Source organism: Pan troglodytes, chromosome 4 (assembly GCF_028858775.2).
Source record: "Pan troglodytes isolate AG18354 chromosome 4, NHGRI_mPanTro3-v2.0_pri, whole genome shotgun sequence".
Taxonomy (NCBI): domain Eukaryota; kingdom Metazoa; phylum Chordata; class Mammalia; order Primates; family Hominidae; genus Pan; species Pan troglodytes.
In genome coordinates this window covers 143,814,633-143,838,039 of record NC_072402.2, presented here as the reverse complement: position 1 = coordinate 143,838,039, position 23,407 = coordinate 143,814,633, and the positions used below count along the sequence as shown (strand labels likewise).

Here is a 23,407-nt window from a genome sequence, read left to right as displayed (position 1 = left end):
GACTGGGTAATTTATTTAAAAGAGAGTTTTAATTGACTCAGTTCCACAGGCTATACAGGAGGCATGGCTGGGGAGGCCTCAGGAACCTACAATCATGGAGGAAGGGTGAAGGGTAATGTTAAAGATACATTTTGATCACTTCTAGGACCTTCTGATGTAAAGGCATATTTGTTAAAATCACACCCAGAGCTTTTATTGTAAGGGTACTTTTTTTTTCTTACACTTTCAGAACTTTCCAATGTAAATATGCATTTTGAGTACTTCTGGAATTTTTCATAGTTAAGGTACATTTTCTCTTTTGCAATTAGAAATATGTGGAATAGTTATATTTTTGCACCTTGAGAATATTTGGTTCCTAATCTTTTTTATCTAATGGTTTTAATGCTTCTGAATTTCCTTCCTGATATGTTGTTATGCTGGGGCTATGCAAAATGGTGATATTCTAATGCTATTATTTCTTTTCATAAATATTTGGCATTCTTTTGTAAAGCACATGCCTTTTCTATTCATTTTATTTTTAAATGAAAAAGCTGTGTAGCATGTGGATTAGTCACTTCATACAATAGACGTTTGATTAGAAAAGTTGGGCACAAATGAAATGTAAAAATATGGAGTCATAGCTTATATGTACCATGGTGGTTTACTCTTCAAAGGAATCTTACTGTAAATCTTTTTTTTCTTTTTTTTTGCAAAGCTAGTAATCACCTCTTAATTTCTGTTATTCTTATAAACCTGAATTTTCATGTAGGGCACATTTATTCAACAAATTATTGAGTGCTTTTTATGTGCCAGACACTGTAGTCAGCACTTGGAATAGAGTAGTAAGCAGAAAAAACATACCTGTCCTTAATGTAGGGTACATCCTTACTGTTAAGAAGACAATGACAGTTGCCCAGAACCCCATGATTGCAGGCAGTTATGAAGCTATGTCTGAGGAATCTTGATTTGGAAGGTATTATAGGCTTTTCCTAACAACCTGGTTCAATAAATGCTTTGAAGTTCAGAACCCTAAACAACCATTCTCTATGGGTCTGATGAAAAGAATATATGATATAATTGGCAGTATTCTCCTGATGTCTTTCTAATGTAATGTCAAATTATGATTGCAGAGCCCTTTCCTCAACGTGAAATTTTGCCTAACTTTTTGTCTTAGGATATTTCCTAATATTTCTAGAGTCCACACCTCCATAAGACATGTGCTAGAGGCATGATTCAGAGGCTCCTGAGACCTTGAGGATTCAGAGCTGTTGTGAGGACATCACCAGGCAAGCCTTGCTTCGGTTACTAGATTCCGTCTGGACTGGGTAGGAAAGAAATGCCACTTTCCTGGCATTAGCAATGAAGTTAATGGAAGAGCAGAGAATTTCTAGAAGTTCTGAAAAGGCTTTGAGGCTTGTGGCAATCTACCATAGCTCAAACTTGAGGAGACCACCTTTCATAAGATGGATTCAAATACAATACCTGCGCTGAAAGACTTTTTTTGCTCCTGCTTTGGGTTGGCTATGGGACTTGCATCATCTGGCTGAATTGGACCAGCAGTTCAGGGGATGAAGAGAGGTCCCTGCTGCTTCTCAGTCACATGGCATGGCAGAAATTTTCAGCCTTCTGAATCTTCCAAGGAACGGTCAAGTGGCGCTTAGCTAGATAAATGTTTACTAGAGGCATCTCTTAAAGAGTTTTCCACCAAAGATAAGTCTTTTTCTTCTTCTACTTACTCTATACTCCAGCGATATCTCCCTACAGTTTAGTAAGATGAATGTGTCCACAGTTAGGTGTATACCTGTCTTTAAAGAAAAAAGATGTCTGTTAGTTACACTGCTATGACCTCAGGTTCCAGAATATTAAGGGAACATTCTTTCAAGAGATGTTTCACTTTGGACTAATCCGAAGTTTAGAAACCAGCTTATTGCCAAAGGGAAAAGGGATAGCCCAAGGGACAAGAAAACACTTCTCACTATGAATTGGTTTGGAAGTAACTTCTTCAGATGTCCTGAGGATCTTTCCTTACTCAACATATACTCACCTCTGTTGTCACCCATATCATCTGAAGATGAACATTTTATTTCCAACTTGAGGTAGGGAATAGGATGAGTTTTTCCCCTAGCTTTTGCTCTTTAGTTGGACTATCGAGTCAACCTCTACTTATAAGGAGCCAGGGAAAAGAAAACTGGGCTTGGGAAGAAAGTGGTTGCTATCTTTTCTCCATGCAAACTTGAAAAGAGGGCAACTGATTTGTTCCTTCTGGCCTTTCTTGGCTGGTGACAAGAAAAGGGCTGGCTTGGGTGAAATGGTATCTCTTTATTCTTAACTTAAAATATTGAACCCTGACCAAGTGGAACTTTATTTTTAGAGACTGCCAATCATTTCCACACTTTTGAAATGAAAACTCAAGGGTTTTGGCTTCAGCTGAGTTTGAAATAATCAAGGAGGCTTAGGTACAAGGCAGAATGATTTCTCAATACTCCAAGTGTGATAACGGAAGAGTGACATGTAACACCCTAGGCTGAAGAACCAGGCATGTGGGAGACATGGTAGGGCTTGTGCTAGAAGAGGAAGAGGAATGGAGTGAGGTCAAAAAGAGGGAAAAGTATGTATCTCATCCATCAAACTTTAACAGGAGTTAGCCTCCTGCCTCCTGAGTTAAAGCCTCCCTCAGCTTCTGAGGGTTAGGATCACCAACCATCTTGGTTTGCCTGGAACTGTACTGGTTTTAGCACTAAAACTTCCCTATCCTGGGAAAACCCTTGGTCCTGGGCCAACTGGAATGGTTGGTTACCCAGACTGAATCTTTTTTTTTTAAGAGATGGTGTCTGAGGCCGGGCGCAGTGGCTCATACCTGTAATCTTAGCACTTTGGGAGGCTGAGGTGGGCAGATCACCTGAAGTCAGGAATTCGAGACCAGCCTAGCCAACATGGTGAAACCCTGTCTTTACTAAAAATACAGAATTAGCTGGGCGTGGTGGTGCATGCTTGTAATCCCAGCTATTAGGGAGGCTGAGGCAGGAGAATTGATTGAACCCTGGAGGCGGAGATTGCAGTGAGCTAAGATCACAATACTGCACTCCAGCCTGGGCGACAAGAGCAAAACTCTGTCTCAAAAAAAGAAAGAAGAGATGGAGTCTTGCTCATGGATTTAAGCAATCCTGTCACCTCAGTCTCCCTTGTGGCTGGGATTATAGGTGTGCATCACCGTGCCTGGCCATCACTCTGACTGAATTTTAAGGCATTTGGGTAGCACATATGACGACTGAAAACCTGGTCCAGTTCTCCTTTCTCCTTCCTTTGTTTCTGAGAAAAGTATACAGAATGCCCTAGAGCATACACAGGATCCTGAAGTTAGAATAATAACAGTGGCCATCGACTTCATGCATACTACGTGTCAGGTACATGATCTTGTTTAATACTCTGGCAACTGAGGAGCTAGGATATTTTAAATCCAATTTTATGGAGGAGGAGGCCAGAGCTGAGGGTTGTGACAAGTTGTATTTTCTAAGATCAAACAACTAGAATGTAACTATTTGAACTTTTTTGTGTCTGAAATGAAAATCTTTGCTTTTTCTACTAAATGAAGAACTTGTGGAATTTGATAGGTAAATGAGCATCTTCTCTGGTTTAGCAGAGCTTTGTGGCCATAAGCTTCATCCACTGTTTGCATACTCATTCCTGTTCTTCATGGTAGCAGAAGATTCCCTGGGCGTAATATATAGAAAAGCTGTCTAGGAAGCTACAGGAGCTACTTGAGTCTGATACCTGTAGCAGCCCCTGAATAATCTTTCAGTTGTTAATGAACTACTGAGATCCTGGTACATGGAAGGTACTCAGTGAAAGTTAGCTATGGTTGTTATTTCAATTACAACACATGAGCAATCATTTTGAACTGAAATGTCTCAGCCAATGTATGTCAATTCAAACATTTTAATATAAAAATAACTGAAGACTCAGGGTATTAAGGAAATAAATAACAAATCTATCCTTGAGTTCAAAATTAGACAAACAGCCTAGGCAATAAAGCGAGACCCCTATCTCTACAAAAAATTAAAAAAAATTAGCTGGGCATGGTGGCATGTGCCTGTGGTCCCAGCTACTTGAGAGGCTGAGGCAGGAGGATCTCTTGAGCCCAGGAGTTCGAGGTTGCAGAGAGCTGTGATCATGCCGCTCAACTCCAGCCTGGGTGACAGAGCAAGACCCTGTTTCAAAAAAAGAGAAAAGACAAAAAAAAAAAAAAAAAAAAGGGTAAACACAGAAAAAAACCATTTTCTTTTTCCATTAAGGAAAAGCTATCCTGTTAGTTATTTGATTTGGAATGGATAGAATACAGCATTCCTTGCTATAATAAAAGGTGTCACGCACATAATACTGAGTTAGAAGCAAACATTCTATTCTTAGGCTGCCCTAAGAAATCCCTCTACTAAAAGACGATTGAAGCTCTTAGCCTAATGATGGAAGCCCCAGCTTGTGGCCATCACATTGAGAGTTAAATGCCGTTGTATGGAGGAATGCAGAAAGCTTTTAGGCTACCCTCTGCTTGTATTTCACCAATTCATGCCCAAGACTTGTGGCTTTACTAGAGAATGAAACACAGTAAAGTTCACATAAATTTGTAGCTAGCCTTGAGGAGGACTCAAATATAACAGAAGAGACAAGTGAATCTATTTGGTCCAGTCCAACAAATACTTATCATGCACCCATGAGGTTTCAGGGTAGTGTGCGGGATACTGGGTATACAGGGAGGAACAGCATATGCCCCCAACCTCAGGGAGCACACATGGAGGCAGAGGAAATAAGACATATAAAAGTAGTTTCTTCAGGGCCAATTTCAAATCAGCAAAGATGTCTTAATCTGTTTCGGTTGCCGTAGCAAAATATCATAGGCTGTGTGGCTTAAACAAGAGAAATAATTTTCTCACAGTTCTGGAGAATGGAAGTCTGAGATTAGAGTGCCAGCCCAATTGGGCTCTGGCGAGGACTTTCTTCCTGGTTTGCAGTGTGCTCATGTGGCCTTTCTCTGTACGTGCATGTAGAGAGACAGCGATTTCTCTTATAAGGCCACCTATTTTTTTTTTTTTTTTTTTTGAGACAGGGTCTTGCTCTGTTGCCTAGGCTGGAATGCAGTGGTGCAATCTCGGCTCATTGCAGCCTCTTCCTCCCAGGCTCAAGCAATCCTTCTACCTTAGCTTCCCAAGTAGCTGAGACCACAGGTGCGTGCCACCATGCCTGGCTTTTTGTATTTTTAGTTGAGGTAGGATTTCACCATGTTGCTCAGGCTGGTCTCGAGCTCCTGAGCTCAAGCAATCCACCTGCCTTAGCCTCCCAAAGTGCTGGGATTATAGGCATGAGCCACTGTGCCTGGCCTAAGGCCACCAAACTTACTGAATCAGGATCTCACCCCTACAACTTCACTTAACTTTCATTACTTCCTAAGTGCCCTGTCTCCAAATACATTCACACTGGGGGCTAGAACTTCAACATATATGCGTTTTGGGGGATGCGATGCAGTCTACAGAAATGGGCCCTAACTTACATCATAACAAACATATTAAAATATACCCATACATTTGTTATATCCATATATATTTTTTTCTGTACAATACTTGAAAGAATTTTTATAATTTTGTTTTTGAGATTATTTGACTATGAATAACTCATTTATGTCTAGTTGCTGCTTCTTAGCAACCATTCATATTTGGGAATTTTTGCAAAATGAGAACTTACAAATTTTCAAAATGTTAAATATTTGTGAATTCTAAATTTGGCAATTAATAAAATTGACATAATGCTAGATTTTTGTGTTTAATTGAGCATTAATTTATTTGCAGTTTTAATATTTTGGAGCCAATTTTTTTTTTTTCCATGGTAGGTTCCTGGAAAGCTCATTAGACCATGAGAACTGTCTACAATGCCTAATGGATAAAAGGGCTGGGGGTATTTCATAGTTCCACTTCATACTTCCAGACAGGTCGCTTCCAACCCTAACCTCTCTTCCAAGCTCTGGTACATCATTTCCAGCCGTTTGTTAAGTATTGTCTCGATTCTCACTGACATTGAGACTGGATATGTTCCAAACATCCCTACCTCTTATTCTCCTATTTTTCTACTTTTTGCCATCTCTCTTGCATTGACATCACCACCTAGCTAGTGGGAGACTACTGCAGTCACCATCACTAGTGTCCAAATCTACTGGTATCAGGTTTCAGAATGGCATGAGTGCTTAAAAATTACCTGAAAGCCTTGTTTTCATATTAATTTATGTACCTCATTCTTGGAAACCTGTGCAGTTGGTCTGAGGGAAGGCTTGGGAATTCCTTTTTTTAACAAGCTAATGTGCTATCATCTTTGGGAAGGTGTGGACATGATCCATATTGGTGGGATGAAAAAGAGATGTGGATCTTAATAAGATCCACAATGCAACTTATACTATAATACCATGAAATTCCATTGGCTTTATTGCCAGAAATCAGAGGTAATGGGCTCCACAGCTGTTTCCAAGATGCCCCCAGGATGTTGTCTTAAGGGTAGTTAGGAATGTTCTGCTTTGGCCTCCAGGCCATGTGTCCCAGCTACTGAATTTTGGCAACTATTACTGCAACAACTTTTTTTTTTTTTGAGACGGAGTCTTGCTCTGTCACCCAGGCTGGAGTGCAGTGGCGCGATCTCAGCTCGCTGCAACCTCTGCCTCCTGAGTTCAAGTGATTCTCCCGCCTCAGCCTCCTGAATAGCTGTGACTACAAGTGCACGCCACCACGCCCAGCTAATTTTTGTATTTTTAGTAGAGATGGGGTTTCACCATGTTGGTCAGGCGGTCTTGAACTCCTGACCTCATGATCCACCCGCCTCGGGCTCCCAAAGTGCTGAGATTACAGGCATGAGCCGCCGCACCCTACTGCAGCAACTGTTATAGGAAGAAATGCTGCTGTCTCTTATTTTGTCTCAACTATGAGGCAGGCTCTTTCTTTAATTCTTCATAGCACATCAGAAAACAGGTGCAAAATCGTAATGAGGCTTGCTGAAAGAGAAGCACAAAACAGAATAATTACCACACTGCACAGGCTCAGATTCATTCTAGGGCCCTTCTACCCCACTCTTGACCCACCCCTTCTATGAGGCCAAGTGCAACTTACCCTTCACTATGGAAATCACTCCAGACATCCCCATGGTTGAAATTCAGGCACAACTGATTTTCAGCCTCAGAAAGAGAAGTTTTTCCTTACTTCGCTTTTGAAGCCCAGCCACCAGGTTTTCATTTTCTAATTCAGAATGATTGATGATAGGAATATTCATTCCTTTCTGGGAAAATCAACCCAAAGTATACTTTGTGGCACCACTAGGTCAATCATACAGTAATTTGATATCAAGACATATTCTGAAGTCTGGGCAATTCACTTAAATGATACCCATGTCAACTTCAACAGCCTAGTCCAGGTTTCAGTCTGCCCACTCAGTCCAGTTCCTTCTCAGTATCACTTCAGCAAAGGTTCAAAATCCTTGGGATGCAGCTCACTCAGAGTTACTTTGTCACACATCCCCTGGGCACAGTAAACGAATCAGATGTCCTTCAATAGACACAATAATCTCATGAGGTAGTTTTTTCATCAGAACCAACGGAAAGCAGAGAGGTAAAGTCATTTAACCAAGGTCAAGCCTCCAGGAATGTCTGGATTTGAACTGAGGCCTCGATTCCAAATTTGCGAATTTAACTATTTGAAACACTGAGGAAGTAGACTGGACATTGAGCTTGAATTTGCGTGTCAGGATTTAGAACAATAATTCCATTAATAGAGATGAGGCAAAAAGCCAGAAGAGAAGGTATGATGGAGGAGGAGGAGGGAGGGAGATGGCAAAGTCGATTTGGGCTATGAGCCCCTTGGCATCATTGGGTCCCTATCTCTTCTTTATGGTTCTGACTTGGCTTAATGGTTATTGTTCTGAAACACCTTTGTTTCCAAGTTAATCATCATCCTTGACTCTCCAGGGGCCACGTACCAGCCAGCGCTGTGGTGAAGCAGCCTGTTCGGGGAGCCAGTGGCAGGACGACAATCACAGCAATTGTCCAGACTGGCGGGGGCTGGAGCACCGGTCTCTTCAGTGTCTGCAGAGATAGGAGAATTTGTAAGTTTTTCCTCCTTATTTAAGTTCCTCCTTACTATTTTCTTTTCCAGGACATCAGTGAGTGGAAAAGCTACAGCAGGCACAAGGACAGAAATTAAATGTTTTCAGAATAACTGGACTAATCTTTCAGTGACTCAAATGTACTCCTTGTCTGGAAAAATCTTGCTTTTCAGAGATATGGATGTTTTATAGAATAAGTGGTGCCTTCAAAGATTTCTAAATGACAGACTCCACTATTGGCAAAGTGCACAAAATGAGCTTTCTTATCCACTGCTGGTGGGAGTGTAAATTGGTACAACTCTTCTGGGGGATGGTTTAGCAATCCATATAGAAAGAACCTCAGCTGTTGCATAGCTTTTGACCCAGTAATTACATTTTTAGGAGTTTAAGGAAATAAATCATGTGCAAAGATTTAGCAGGAACATTAAATTTTGCAGCATTAGTTATTACAGCAGAAACCTGGAACAACTTAAATGTTCAACAAGAGGAATCCACACAATGAATTATTATACAGCCATGAAAAGTCATATTGTAGAATAATATTTAATGAGATGAAAAGATGATTTGGATACATTTTTACGTTAAAGAAACACATTGCAAAACTGTGCACAGTAGATAACGTGTTTTTGGAGAGAGGAAAACATTTCTTAAATGTCTGGAAGAATACAAATACAAATATTTATAGCAGATGTTTCCAGATGGTAGGTTAATGGATAGTGTTTATTTCCTTTTTGCTTTTCTTTTTTCAATTGTCTTGGAAGAATATGTAGTACTCCTATCAACAAGAACAATCACAAAAAGAAACTCCCTTCCTTGATTGAAATCTTTTCAGACACTGGTTTGACACTTTTCAGCTATAAAGAGGGGCAAATAACACTGTCTTCTGGCTACATGATTCCCCCCTGGGCTTAGAGTTCAAAGCTCATTGATTCTATTTTTACCTGAGGACATTCTGACCCATCTTTGGTACCACATGTCAGGATCCCCTTCCAGGACCTGATGGTCTTGCCCTAGGGAGCAATTGGATCACAGAGTCTCTCTGGGAGGAGGGAGGGTATGTGTGATGGAAGACGGTTAGTCTCTTAAGTTCCAAATCCAACAGACCCTGGGTAAAATATTTTTGAAGGATATATCAGCCTTTTAGGAAGATCTGAATTTGTCCTAATGTCTCACAGGACATATCAACCAGAGAACTCTGAGCAAGTCCTCATTCAGCTGAGAGTCTTCCCCATGACCCATAGTTTGGCAAGTCTCTTCCTGTCGCGGCTACCCATGTGGATTTCTGACCAGACAATTATGGAAGCTGTTCTCTGGTTCTCTCAGAATTCTTCCTGATTCTCTGCTCTTTTCATGACTTTGGTAGTCACCCAGTACTAAGGTACAGAGAGCTAGAGTAGCCATGCACGAATGTGCAGATCTGGCCCCAGAATAATAAGTGGACCATTTTCCTTTCATAGCTTATGGTTGGGGGTTGCGGGAACTTCAGTGCACTTTTAACTAGGGCAAAGCCTGGAATATGGTGTGGTGGTTAGGAGAACAGGTTCATATCACATATACACCTTGAATCCTAACTCTGGCTCTTACTGGCCATGTAACGTTGAACAAGTCCTTTGGGTCTTCATTTTTCCACCTCTAAAATGAAGATAATAAAGGTGCCTACCTCAAGGTTTACTGTAAAGATGAAAACAGAAGATGTATAGAACCCACTCTTAACACTGGTTTGGGCATAACTGGATCAGTTAGGGATTTAGGGTTGCAAACTATACTAGGTTGAGTAGTGTCACTTTAAAATCCATGTTCACCTGGAACCTCTGAATGTGACTTCATTTGGAAATAGAGTCTTTACAATGTAGTCAAATTAAAATAAAGTCAATCCTTATTTATAAGAAGAGAGAGATTTGGACACAGACACACAAAGGAGAAGGCCATGTGAAGACAGAAGCAGAGACTGGAGTGACACATCTGCAAGCCAAGGAGCACCAACAATTGCCAGCAACCCCCAGAAGCCAGGAAAGAGACAGGGAACAAATTTTTCCCTCGGACCCCCCAAAAGGAACCAACTCTGCCAACACTTTGGTTTCACACCTCTAACCTCCAGAATTCTCCCATGAGAAAATAATTCCTGTTGTTTTAAGCCACCCAGTTTGTGGTATTTTGCTATGGCAGCCCTAGGAAACAAATATATAAGCCAACATTGAATTTCATTAGAAGGCCATGGGATAGCTCCCGGAATCAATGAGCCGGGTAAAAGCCAAGCCCAGAAAGGGACAAGACGCACTGTTATTAGGTGCTAGCTGACAGTCCAATCAGCTTTAAATGTTTTTATCCTTGTGTTATCCCCATCTGAGAATTGATGTTTCAGTGGAAGCAGCTCAATTTGCTCAGCTTGTATCATGTGCCTACTTCTTGACCAGGCCACGGTTCTCTGAATGATAGTCCTACCAATATGGTGCATAATAAGGAAGGGATAATTTCCTAAATTTACTATTGGGGTGCAGTTACCAGGAAAATTCAAAAAAATATCATTACAATGCACTTAGTAAATCTTAGCTATTAATACTACTGTTATTTAAAAAAAAATTATCCTTCAGCATGTTGAGAGCAAAGAGTAGATGAGTCAGAAGGCTTATATTAGATGCTGCAGAATGGTTTCTACATAATCCTAAGAGCACCTAGAAAAGCTGGTCAAGGAATTCTCACTCCTCAGCCATGCTGTTTGCCTTAAGCATTACTTCACTGCTCACCTCTGCTCTCAACCCGCATCAACGCTCAGGACACCAACCACACTTCCTGAGGATTCCCTGGTTGTCCACTTGAGAGCCCATTCTAGTGACAAGGGGAGGAAAAAGGATATGGGGAGAAATACAATATTCTTTACAATTGGCATGAATTCTGAACGAAAGGCCATGGATAGGGTTCAAGGTGATCTCGAATGTTGTGTTGTAATTTTTGTTCCCTAGTCGTGTTTCCATGTTGTGACTGCTCATAGTGTTTTAAATTAATTGTCTTAGAAGAAAACTTAAAGGTAATATATTACTGTGTACACTCATTATCTGCACTGTAATTCTGAGAATGCTGCTGGAGTGTGAGTGCTACGAGTCTTGGATTTCTTCCACTCCTTGTTTAGAAAGACTTTTAATTGGGGATTGTTTTATCCACAAAGTTTTATTTAGAGTAAATCACTGTGTCCATTGTTTTGACAGACTTGGGAACAAAGGGAGAGCTTCTTCTCATGACTGTTCCATGCCAGATATCCCATCCTGGGACATTTTTCCATCAAACGCTGAGAATTATTGCTACAATTTGTCATCCATTAAGCAAAGGGTACATTATGAACAGCAGTGATTTCCATTTCTTTTTGACATTTTGCTTCTTCATTTTATTGTAATTATGTATTTTAAGTGCCTCCTTCTTCCCACCTCTGTGCTTTCATCTGAATTCACACTGCACTGGGATTAGCAAATGGGTGTCTCTGTGTCCTTTGAAGACAGGGTAGCTGAGAGCTCAGATGTGAAGATTAAACTGAGGTGAAGTAAGTGGCTGCTAAGTGGCATTGTGAGTGAAAGACTGGGCAATCCAGCTTTGGGAATGTTTGTGATGTGGCCTCAGAGAAGGTTTATGTGGAAGGTGTAATCAACTCATAATTCAGCTCATGATTCAACCATGTTTACTGAGTTTCTTCCCATGTATAGGCACAAAGTAGGTGATATAGACATATTAGTGAATAGGTCAGAGACAGTGTCTTAGAGGAGATGGATAATAAACAAATCTATAGGCCGGGTGCGGTGGCTTCACACCTGTAATCCCAGCACTTTGGGAGGCCGAGGTGGGCAGATTACCTGTCAGAAGTTTGAGACCAACCATAGCCAACATGGTGAAACCCCATCTCTACTGAAAATACAAAATTAGCTGGGCATGGTGGTACATGCCTGTAATCCCAGCTACACCGGAGGCTGAGGCAGGAGAATCTCTTGAACCCAGGAGGCAGAGGATGCAGTGAGTCGAGATTGCACGACTGCACTCCAGCGTGGGCGACAGAGCGAAACTGTCTCAAAACAAAACAAAACAAAACAAAACAACAACAACAACAACAATCTATAAACAAAATAATTGCAGTTGTGATAAATGCCATGAAGAAATTAAACAGAGTGTTATGAAAGGAAATTATAGGAGAATGGGGTAAAGGACAGTCTCTCTGAGGAGCTGACTTCAGCTGTTACCTGAAAGATAGGAAAGAGCCACTCAAACAGCTTCCCTGTAGTGAGCATTGTAAGCACCAGGCAGTAAAGAGACTGATGTGTACTAGGAACTAGTAGATATCCAAGGTAGGAAGAAGAAAGCAAGCCAGAATTTTCCCTGGTTTCTGGAAAAGGAAGGAGGCATGAGAAGGCATTGGACTGGGATTCATGTCCCCACACTGCATCTCAGGTAACCTGTAGACTCCCTGAAGCAGGGACCAGTTTTCTTGTTCAATGCTCTGACGCCCAGCAGAGCACTTAGACCATAGGAGGCACTTAAACGTATTTGCTGAATAACACATAAATGAATTTTAACTTGTATTCTCATTTGCTTCTTTGTCAAATTTAATTGAAAAACTCAGAGCCTCAGAGTTAGAAGGGATATTGCGAGTCAGCTTGTCTGGTCCCCCATCTGTTTGCGTAATTCCCCTCTGCAACGTGCATGGCAAAGACCCGACAGCCTCGACTTTCTGAGCACTTCCAGGGAGGAGGCTCATTTCCTTTGGACCCAGTTCAGCACCTTAAAAAATTATTTTGTGAAGACTGCCATGCACATAATGCAGAATTCGAAAGTACCTACCTTTTTTGTATATGAAAAGCAAGTAGTACTCCATCCTTGCTCTCTATCCACCTGGTTTTTCTCTTCAGAGTCAAATACCTTTACTTGAGTCCAGATATAGTCTATATACTTATACAGATATAGAAATCTAAAAAGTTAAAATAGATGTTTAATTATAAAAGTATTATATAATAATTATAAAAAAGAAAAATGCAAAAAACTATAAAAGAAAAAAACAGCATCCTGTAATCCCAGCTCTTGGAGATAAATATTGTTAATATTTTGGTATCTATCCTTCTAGATGTTTTGCTTATATGTGTGTGTGTGTGTAATTTATACAAGTGGTAGCACTGTAAACACATACTGTCTAGTACCTTTGGCTCATTTTAATTTAATAATATATCTCACATCACATTCTTCTGAAAGAAGTATAAAAGGAAAAAAAACATATCTAGGTGATCAGACCATATCAACATATCTGGAGCTAATTTCTTAAAATTTAGCAAATTCGGCCGGGTGCGGTGGCTCTCGCCTGTAATCCCAGCACTTTGGGAGGCCAAGGCGGGCAGATCACAAGGTCAGGAGTTTGAGACCAGCCTGGCCAACATGGTGAAACCCCGTCTCTACTAAAAATACAAAAATTAGGCGTGGTGGCGGGCTCCTGTAATCCCAGCTGCCTGAGATGCTGAAGCAGGAGAATCGCTTGAACCCGGGAGGTGGAAGTTGCAGTCAGCTGAGATCATGCTACTGCACTTCAGCCTGGGTGAGAGAGTGAGACTCTGTCTCAAAAAAAAAAAAAAAAAAATCTGCAAAGATTCCATTGTATGAATGTACCATAGCTTATTTATCTGAAAATCTCCATTGATGGACCTTTATATGGTTTCCAGACTTTGCCATTCAAACCACTGCTATATGAATATCGCTGCACAGATGTCATTTTGCATGTGTGTGAGTATATCTGTTGGATAACCACTAAAGAGTAAACCTGCTGGTCAAATAGTATGTGCTATTTTAAATATTGATAGATGTTGCCAAATGGCTTTCCATTTGGAAGTTGTACTAATTTACACTCCCACCAGCAATGTATGAATATGACCCATTTCTTTTCTGAGCATCTCATTGTTAGAAAGTTCTGCCTCTTTTGCAATAATTGATCTGAAATGTGCCTTGCTGCAATTTCCACCCACCTTTCCTACTTCTACTCTCTGGGGCTCCACACTCTGGTTTTGTGTAGGTTTCTTTTCTTTCTCTTGACTCTCCTATGAGTTAGAAGGATGAATAATGAGCAACATTCCACACATGCTGGTGGAACCCATCTCAGAGAACAGACCTGAATCATTTATACTGTGGGTGCTTACATAACCACCAGGCCTTTAGGTGTAAGAGGAAGAAGCTAAATTTATCCCTTTTGAACCTGAGCTTCTTAAAAAAAAAAAGACAAAATTTTTTTTCACTAGTAACAATACATTTACCTTGCAAAAAATGAAACATTACAGAAAAGGGAATCATGTCCCTTCTTTTAATTGTATTTATTTATTTATAGAGGTAAGGTCTTACTTGTTGCCCAGGCTGAAGTACAGTGGCATGATTACAGCTCATTGTAACCGTGGACTCCTAGGTTCAAGTGATCCTCTTGCCTCAGCCTCTAGAGTGGCTAGGACTACTGGTGCATGCCACCATGCCTGGCTAATTTTTTAATTTTTTTTTTGTAGAGATGGAGTCTCGCTGTGTTTCCCAGGCTGGTCTCAAACTCCTGGCCTCAAGTGATCCTCCTGCCTTGGCCTCCCAAAGTGTTGAAATTTTAGAGAGTTTGCTTCCTGATCTTTTTCTCTATATTTCTCTATATTTATAATATAAATGGTATTATGTATTATGCTGTGCATATCATTATGCAGTTTGATTTTTTTAAACTCAAAATTTGTCTTAGAGATTTAACTCTGTTGGTTCTTAATTGATCTTTTGTATTCCACAGTATGTATAGTTATACCATTATAGTTTATTTGTACTTCAGCCTATTAATATACATTCATGTTGTTTCAAATTTAAAGTTACAAGTAATGCTGCAATGACTATTCTTGTACCTGTTCTTTGTGAGCATGTATAAGCATTGATCCAGGGTGGACACTGATAAGTGGAATCACTAGGTCCTAGATGATGTAACATTGTCATAGATTCAGCAAAATTGACTTCCAAAGTGGCTGTGCTAATTTCTACTTCCATCTGTCTGTGGAGTACTTATTTCTTCATGGCTCCCCACAATATATCATATTAACAATTTTTTTTTTCGAGACAGAGTTTTGCTCTTGTCGCTCGGGCTGGAGTGCAGTGGTGCGATCTCTGCTCACTGCCACCTCTGCCTCCTGGGTTCAAGCAATTCTCCAGCCTCAGCCTCCTGAGTAGCTGGGATTACAGACACCTGCCACCACGCCCGGCTAATTTTTTGTATTTTTAGCAGAGACGGGGTTTCGCCATGTTGGGCAGGCTGGTCTTGAACTCCTGACCTCAGGTGATCTGCCCTCCTCAGCCTCCTAAAGTGCTGGGATTACAGGTGTGAGCTACTGCGCCCGGCCTGACAAATTTTTAAAAATTGGCATTATCATGGATAATAAGTAGTTTCTGGATGTCTTAATATTCATTTCCAATGACATTGAGCAACTTTTTGCCTTCATTACTGGCCATTTGTATTTGCTCTTCAGTGGATTACCTGCCCATATCCTATGCCCATTTTCTTCTTTTGTTTAATCTTCTATATGTTGATTTGCAGGAGTTTTTTTTTTTTTTTTGAGACGGTCTCATTCCTTTGCCCAGACTGGAGTGCAGTGGCCCGATCTCGGCTCATGGCAACCTCCACCTCTCAAGCTCAAGGGATTCTTCCACCTCAACCTCCTGAGTAGCTGGGATTACAGGCACACGCCACTACCACCTGGCTAATTTTTGTATTTTATGTGGAGATGGGGTTTCACCGTGTTGGCCAGGCAGGTCTCAAACTCCTGACCTCAAATGATCCACCCGACTCAGCCTCTCAAAGTGTTGGGATTACAGGCGTGAGCCACTGCGCCCGGCCAAGAGTTCTTTATATATTCTAGATACTTATCCCTTGGCCTGTGATATGTGTTGCAAAGTTTTTTCCTAGAGAGTCTTTGGAACAAAGGATCCCATCATCCTGATTTTGTGCATCCCTTCTTGGGGTGTGACCTGACAGTGTTTCCATATCCCACTGCATTCCTCATAGTACAGAGCAGCAATACTTGATGAAAGGATCTTCCTTAAAGAAGTTGAGGCTGGACGCTGTGGCTCAGCCTATAATCCCAGCACTTCTGGAGGCTGAAGTGGGCAGATCACCTGAGGTCAGGAGTTTGAGACCAACCTGGCCAACGTGGTGAAACCCTGTCTATACTAAAAATACAAAAATTAGCCGGGCATGGTGGCAGGCACATGTATTCCCAGCTACTCGAGAGGCTGAGGCAGGAGAATCTCTTGAACCCAGGAGGTGGAGGTTGCAGTGAGCTGAGGTTGTGCCATTGAACTCCAGCCTGGGCGACAGAGGAAGACTTCATCTCAAAAAAAAAAAAAAAAAAAAAAAAAAGAAGAAGTTGCCTGACTTAAGACTACCCCACAGGAATAAATGTAAAGTAGTGATAGGATACTGTCTACTGTCTAGTACACCAATCCACAACTACTGTGGCATAATAGATAAATACATAAAACATGAGAACATATAGTAATATGTATAGTAGTTCAGACTTTGGGACCAGACTACCTGAGTTCAATCTCTCCTCTGCCTTTCACTGATGATTGTGTGAATTTGGACAAATTACTCAAATCTTCTGGGCCTCAGTATCCTCATCTGTAAAATGGGGATAAGAAGAATACCTATAGGATTGTTGCAAAGATTAAATGAGTTAATAAGCGCAGAGTGATTTTAACAGGGCTTGGTACATAGTGAACTCTGTATAAATATTAGCTATTATATAATAAAAATTTGTCCTTCATAGTGTTTTTTAAAAATCACATCTGATTTCTTCTTCAAAGTACAGTAATTGAATTTGAGGTATGTTTCTTTCAGCATCTAGTACTACCTCCTAATGAACACTTAGATAACATGATTATATGACAAAAAAGATTAAAAATAAAAACAAAAGCATGTGTTTTTTTTAAAAACATATGAGTCATAAAAATATGGTGCAAGAGTTCAAATGCACTTAAACAATTTCTGTACAATATACTTATTGAGAATGGTGGGCATTTCTCTTTATCAGTTAAAGAGGTGCAGCTGAGGCAATTGTGTAAACACTATTTATTAGTCACTTAGTTTGCCAGCTTTACAATTAAGCAAGTTTTGATTAATTTTTTTTAGTTACAGGGATTTACACTATTTTGTAATCCACTCATAAAGTGAGAGTTGATTGATTTTTATGTGCCATTGATTTCAAAATCCCCTAATTCAAGGTTGCATACAGTGTGAGTACTCTGTACTCTCAGTAAATTTACTGGACCATTTGCTGTCCTCTAAGCTGTTCATACCAGGTATCCAGGCTGGGTGGGGCCTGCTGATCTACTTGAGATTACTTTTTAAATGTAGGGTGAAATATCCCAGTCTTATTTGAGACTGAATTCAGAGTTTGCTTTGGGCCAAGAGATGTCTACAGTAGATGATTGAGTGACTATCTTGAGACTTCCAAATAGATGAAATAGATGTTCCTTCTCTGCCCCCATCCCTCATGCCCTTTGTATGCTTGTGCTACTTCATCCACTATTTGAAGCTGAAGTCCAGAGTCCTGGAGCCTTGGAGAGTCTAAGATACAGAATTCCTAGTTTTTTGCCTCTTTGTCACTGAATTTGGGAGTGGGACTTTGAAGTGCTCACTGTGGGAGAACAAGGGGTAGCCAGAGACAGACCATTGTCAGGAAGTTCTTCAGTGTGCTCGTGTCATGGTATGTGAGCCTTCGTGTCTGGTGCACTAGAAGACAATGGTGACTACTTCACACTCACAAGAGTAACTAAAATAAAAATGACTGACAATAGCAAATGTTGGTGAGGATGTGGAGCAATCAGAACTCTTGGCCAGAAGTGGTGGTTCATGCTTGTAATCCCAGTACTTTGGGAAGCCAAAATGGGAGGATTGCTTGAGCCCAGGAGTTCGAGCAACATACGGAGACCCCATCTCTATAAAAGATAAGAAAAAAAGTTAGCCAGGTGATATGGTTTGGATCTGTGTCCCCACAAATCTCATAGGATTGTAATCCCCCATGTTGGAGATGGGGCCTGGGATTACTATATGGTACCAAGGGGGGATGGTGCCAAACCATTAGAAGCTGCCCCTGTGATCCAATCACAATTGGATCCATCCCCCCTTGGTACTGTATAGTGAGTAAGTTCTTATGAGATCTGGTTTTTTTTTTTTTTTTTTCTTTTTTTTCTTTTTTTTTTTTTTTTAATTCATCATTCTTGGGTGTTTCTCGCAGAGGGGGATTTGGCAGGGTCATAGGACAATAGTGGAGGGAAGGTCAGCAGATAAACAAGTGAACAAAGGTCTCTGGTTTTCCTAGGCAGAGGACCCTGCAGCCTTCCGCAGTGTTTGTGTCCCTGGGTACTTGAGATTAGGGAGTGGTGATGACTCTTAACGAGCATGCTGCCTTCAAGCATCTGTTTAACAAAGCACATCTTGCACCGCCATTAATCCATTTAACCCTGAGTGGACACATCACATGTTTCAGAGAGCACAGGGTTGGGGGTAAGGTCATAGATCAACAGGATCCCAAGGCAGAAGAATTTTTCTTAGTACAGAACAAAATATAAAGTCTCCCATGTCTACCTCTTTCTACACAGACACAGCAACCATCCGATTTCTCAATCTTTTCCCCACCTTTCCCCCTTTTCTATTCCACAAAACCGCCATTGTTATCATGGCCTGTTCTCAATGAGCTGTTGGGTACACCTCCCAGACGGAGTGGTGGCCGGGCAGAGGGGCTCCTCACTTCCCAGAAGAGGCGGCCGGGCAGAGGCGCCCCCCACCTCCCGGACGGGGCGGCTGGCCGGGCGGGGGCTGACCCCCCACCTCCCTCCCGGACGGGGCGGCTGGCCGGGCAGGGGCTGACCCCCCATCTCCCTCCCGGACGGGGCGGCTGGCCGGGCGGGGGCTGACCCGCCACCTCCCTCCCGGACGGGGCGGCTGGCCTGGCGGGGGCTGACCCCTACCTCCCTCCCGGATGGGGCAGCTGCTGGGTGGAGAAGCTCCTCACTTCTCAGATGGGGCGGCTGCCGGGTGGAGGGGCTCCTCACTTCCCAGACGGGGCGGCTGCGGGGCGGAGGGGCTCCTCACTTCTCAGACGGGGCGGCCGGGCAGAGACGCTCCTCACCTCCCAGATGGGGTCGCGGCCGGGCAGAGGCGCTCCCCACATCTCAGACGATGGGCGGCCGGGCAGAGACGCTCCTCACTTCCTAGATGGGATGGCGGCCGGGAAGAGGCGCTCCTCACTTCCTAGACAGGATGGCGGCCGGGAAGAGGCGCTCCTCACATCCCAGACGATGGGCGGCCAGGCAGAGACGCTCCTCACTTCCCAGACGGGGTGGCAGCCGGGCAGAGGCTGCAATCTCGGCACTTTGGGAGGCCAAGGCAGGCGGCTGGGAGGTGGAGGTTGTAGCGAGCTGAGATCACGCCACTGCACTCCAGCCTGGGCACCATTGAGCACTGAGTGAACGAGACTCCGTCTGCAATCCCGGCACCTCGGGAGGCCAAGGCTGGCAGATCACTCGCGGTTAGGAGCTGGAGACCAGCCTGGCCAACACAGCGAAACCCCGTCTCCACCAAAAAATACGAAAACCAGTCAGGCGTGGCGGCGCGTGCCTGCAATTGCAGGCACTCGGCAGGCTGAGGCAGGAGAATCAGGCAGGGAGGTTGCAGTGAGCCGAGATGGCAGCAGTACAGTCCAGCTTCGGCTCGGCATCAGAGGGAGACTGTGGAAAGAGAGGGAGAGGGAGACCGTGGGGAGAGGGAGACCGTGGGGAGAGGGAGACCGTGGGGAGAGGGAGAGGGAGAGGAGATCTGGTTGTTTAAAAGTGTGTAGCACCTCTGCCTTTGCTCTCTTCCTCTTTCCCTGACCATGTAAGACAAGCCTGCTTCTCCTTAGCCTTCCACCATGTTTGTAAGTTTCCTGAGGCCTCCCCAGAAGCAGAAGCTGCTATGCTTACTGTACAGCTTGCGAAACTGTAAGGCAATGAAACCTCCTTTCTTTATAAAGTACCCATTCTCAGGTATTTCTTTATAGCAATGTGAGAACAGACTAATACACTGGATGTGGTGGTGCATGCCTGTAGTCTCAACTACTCAGGAGGCTGAGATGAAAGGATGAGAGGATCGCTTGAGCCTGGGAGGTTGAGGCTGCAGTGAGCCATGATCGTGCCACCGCACCCCAGCCTGAGTGACAGAGCGACACCCTGTCTCAAAATCAATCAATACATAAATAAATAAACAAAATATAACTCTCATGCATTGCTGATGGGAGTTTAAAATGGTACAAATACTTTGGAGAACTGTCTGTCATTTCTTGCAAAGTTAAACGTATATCTACCCCATAACCTAGCAATTCCCCTTCCAGGTATCCATCCAAATGAAATAAAAACATACGCCTGTGTAAACACTTACAGATGAGTCTTCATAGCAGTCAAATTCATAATAGCAAAAAAATGAAATAATCAAATGTTTATCAATGGGAGAATGGAGAAACAATTTGTGGAATATTCATACAATGGAATATGGCTCAACTCTAAAAAAAGAGACAGATTCACGCAACAGCATAGATGCATCAAAAACATGATGTTGAATGAAAGAAGCCAGATACAAAAGCAAACATGATTTCATTAATATGAAGTTGAAGAAGAGGCAAAACTCATCTATAAGAATAGATATTGGAACAATGGTTGCCTCTAGTAGGCAACGGGAGGGCTGGGATTAATTGGAAAAGGACACAGGAGCTCTGGGGTGAGAGCAATGTTCCACACATTTGGTTACTTGGGTGTATGTGATTGTTGACACTCATCCCACAGAACACTGATGGCCTGTGCATTTTCTTATATATAAATTATGCCTCCATAAAATATTTATTAAAAAAATTTTCAGAGATTATGGTTAGCTTGGAATTTCTGCTGTTTCACAGTCCTAATTATTTGCATTCATCAGAGTTGTCATCTTTTATGATGCTACATGACATAACATCTTAACTGTATATCAGGGGTTCTTAACCTGTGGTCTGTTAATAATTTTCAATGGATACATGAACTCCGTGAAATTGAATGCACAATTTTGCATGTCTATGTGCGTGTAGTTTTCTTTTCCCTTGTGGACTGAGTTCATAGCTATCATTGTACTCTCAAAATGGTCTGTGACCCAAAACATATTTAGAATAGAACCTCTGTGTTGGAAGGTTCATGCAGAATATGTAGAAAACAATATCAGTAAAGATGAGTGAACTAATAAATGACAAATTGTTTACAGTTGATGTTCAAGGAACCAAGCCCCTAATAATTTGCAGATTAAAACTGGCAGATGTCAGTGGCTCCAAGACACTAACATAAATTTGAATAACTTGGTCTGAGAAATAGAATAAAGCCCTGATAAGAATAGGAGGCACAATCAGTGTACTATAAAAGACCTTTCAATTACACTTATAGAAATAGATGTCTGTTATTCAAAAATATCCTGTATACCATGTTTATTTTTAATATCGAAATTAGATAGATGAACATAACGAAATCAACAGTTATGATTCAACTGTAAAAAAATTATTTGATGCTTTTTCTCTTAACAGGAACAAAACAATTTCCATAGTCAACGCTAACAGAATTGTATCAGGTTCATCTTTGCCAGTGTTTAACAAAAGAAGGCAATTTTGATGTGGCTCAGTTATGGCAATTTTCATACGATGAGTTTTGGGAATTGGTTATTTATTCTCAGTCTGATAGCAGGGAGACAGTGCAGCATTAAACTGGTGGCATAATGTTGTAAATATTCCTTGAGATGTGAAGTTGCTCCAAGAAATCTGAGAACCTTGGCTTTTTTGGATGTGGTTATTGACAGGTTTCTGTGGTCTATTCTGTCCTATGTGTCTTGAGTGTGACATCGCCAGGCATTATGGAGAGTGTCTTTGTTGGCCGTTGTTACCTGGGTCCACCTTTGCACTGAGAATTGGCACCAGGGAGAGACATAAAATACAGGTAAGTGTGTTTGAAGGTATACGTGAACCCGAATCTGTATGAAAACCTAGATGCCTTCCAAACCTGTGATTTTCCAAGTAAAAGAAGGGTGGGTGAGGATGTTGAAACATACCATGCTTAGTGGGAAACTTTGAGAAAGGAAATACATTTTAAAATTTTATTCTTTACCAGGAAATATAAGTTAACTAAAATACCATACTATTTTAGTAGAGATGGGGTTTTGCCATGTTGGCCAGGCTGTTCTCAAAGTCCTGCCCTCAAGTGATCCGCCCACCTTGGGCTCCCAAAGTGCTGCGATTACAGGTGTGAGCCACCATGCCTGGCCCAGACTGATGTATTTTTAAGTGGAAAAAAAAAAAAGTAAGGCACAGAAGTATGGAACTATTTTAAAAGACTATATATGTATATGTTTATGTAGACATAGAATATATCTGGAAGTGGTTACAAGAAACTGGTAACAATGATTACTTCCAGGCAGGCAACTGGATGGCTGGGGACAGCTGGAGAGAGGGATTTACTTTTTGCTTCCTATCCCTTCTTACACTGAAATTTTAGGCCATGTGCACTTATTACCTACTCCAAAGAAATAAATAATTATAAATATTAGGTTCTAAGAGAAAGAACCAAGAAGTTGATAGAGAAATCAGTGGTTCAATTATAAAGGCCCATATCAGAGGTCCTAAGAGCAGCGCTCTGAATCGCAGGTATTGATTAGCAATTCAGCTGCTTGGCACTTATGCAACTTAGTGTCCCTGGGCATTGGCTTAAGGATGTTGGTGAACCTTGGAAGCTGTGGTTGAAGGGCCAGGAGGTAACATTGTACAGGTCCCTGGGGAAGAAAAATGAGCCTGTGTGACTACAACAGAACAGATTCTGGTCTTGCCCTAGGGCACACTGTGTGAAGACTGGCTGGCGGTGCACTGCTGTTGGCCTTTTTCCATCTGCCAGGTGGCCCGGGAACTCAAGATGAGGACCTCCCAAGTCTATGAAATCTATGCAGTCCCAATGACTAAGGACACCCTGGTTTGACAGCAAGATAACTCCTCCTCCTTACTCCCCAACACCCTCCTCTCAAACCTCTCAGTGGAACAATTGCTTTTTCCTAAGTTTTTACTGAAATGGTATGAAAATAAATGATTTCCCCCCTACTGTCTCTACTGTTCTTCTCTTTACACATTTCCCTGTTGATGACTTTATCATTTGTCTGAATTTGCTATTCCAGTCCAGCCATATAAAGCAGATCTAGAGGTGAGTTTTCTTGTTTGTTTATTTTTTGAGACGGAGTCTTGGC

At 42.0% G+C, this 23,407-nt stretch overlaps 1 protein-coding gene and 1 long non-coding RNA gene across 2 annotated transcripts; one reads left to right on the top strand and one right to left on the bottom strand.

The window, feature by feature from the left end:
* Positions 1-7: 7 nt before the first annotated feature.
* Positions 8-1,545, bottom strand: LOC129144025 (uncharacterized). Its single transcript, XR_008548095.2, has 2 exons — positions 1,462-1,545; positions 8-86 (listed from the first exon to the last, which is right to left on the bottom strand). It is a non-coding gene; the product is annotated as an uncharacterized LOC129144025 (long non-coding RNA).
* PLAC8L1 (PLAC8 like 1) lies at positions 690-23,264 on the top strand. The gene is made up of 4 exons (XM_518015.9): positions 690-2,075; positions 7,970-8,106; positions 21,980-22,116; positions 23,005-23,264. Exons 1-4 carry the CDS (start codon positions 1,957-1,959, stop codon positions 23,143-23,145), a joined length of 534 nt encoding a protein of 177 aa, XP_518015.1. The 5' UTR covers positions 690-1,956; the 3' UTR covers positions 23,146-23,264.
* Positions 23,265-23,407: the final 143 nt, after the last annotated feature.

Coding starts and splice junctions, on each gene's coding strand:
- PLAC8L1 (XM_518015.9), top strand. CDS start 1,957: ATGAATTGGTTTGGAAGTAACTTCTTCAGATGTCCTGAGGATCTTTCC. Junction 8,107..21,979: donor CTGCAGAGATAGGAGAATTT/GTAAGTTTTTCC, acceptor GGTTATTGACAG/GTTTCTGTGGTCTATTCTGT. Junction 22,117..23,004: donor GGGAGAGACATAAAATACAG/GTAAGTGTGTTT, acceptor GTCTTGCCCTAG/GGCACACTGTGTGAAGACTG.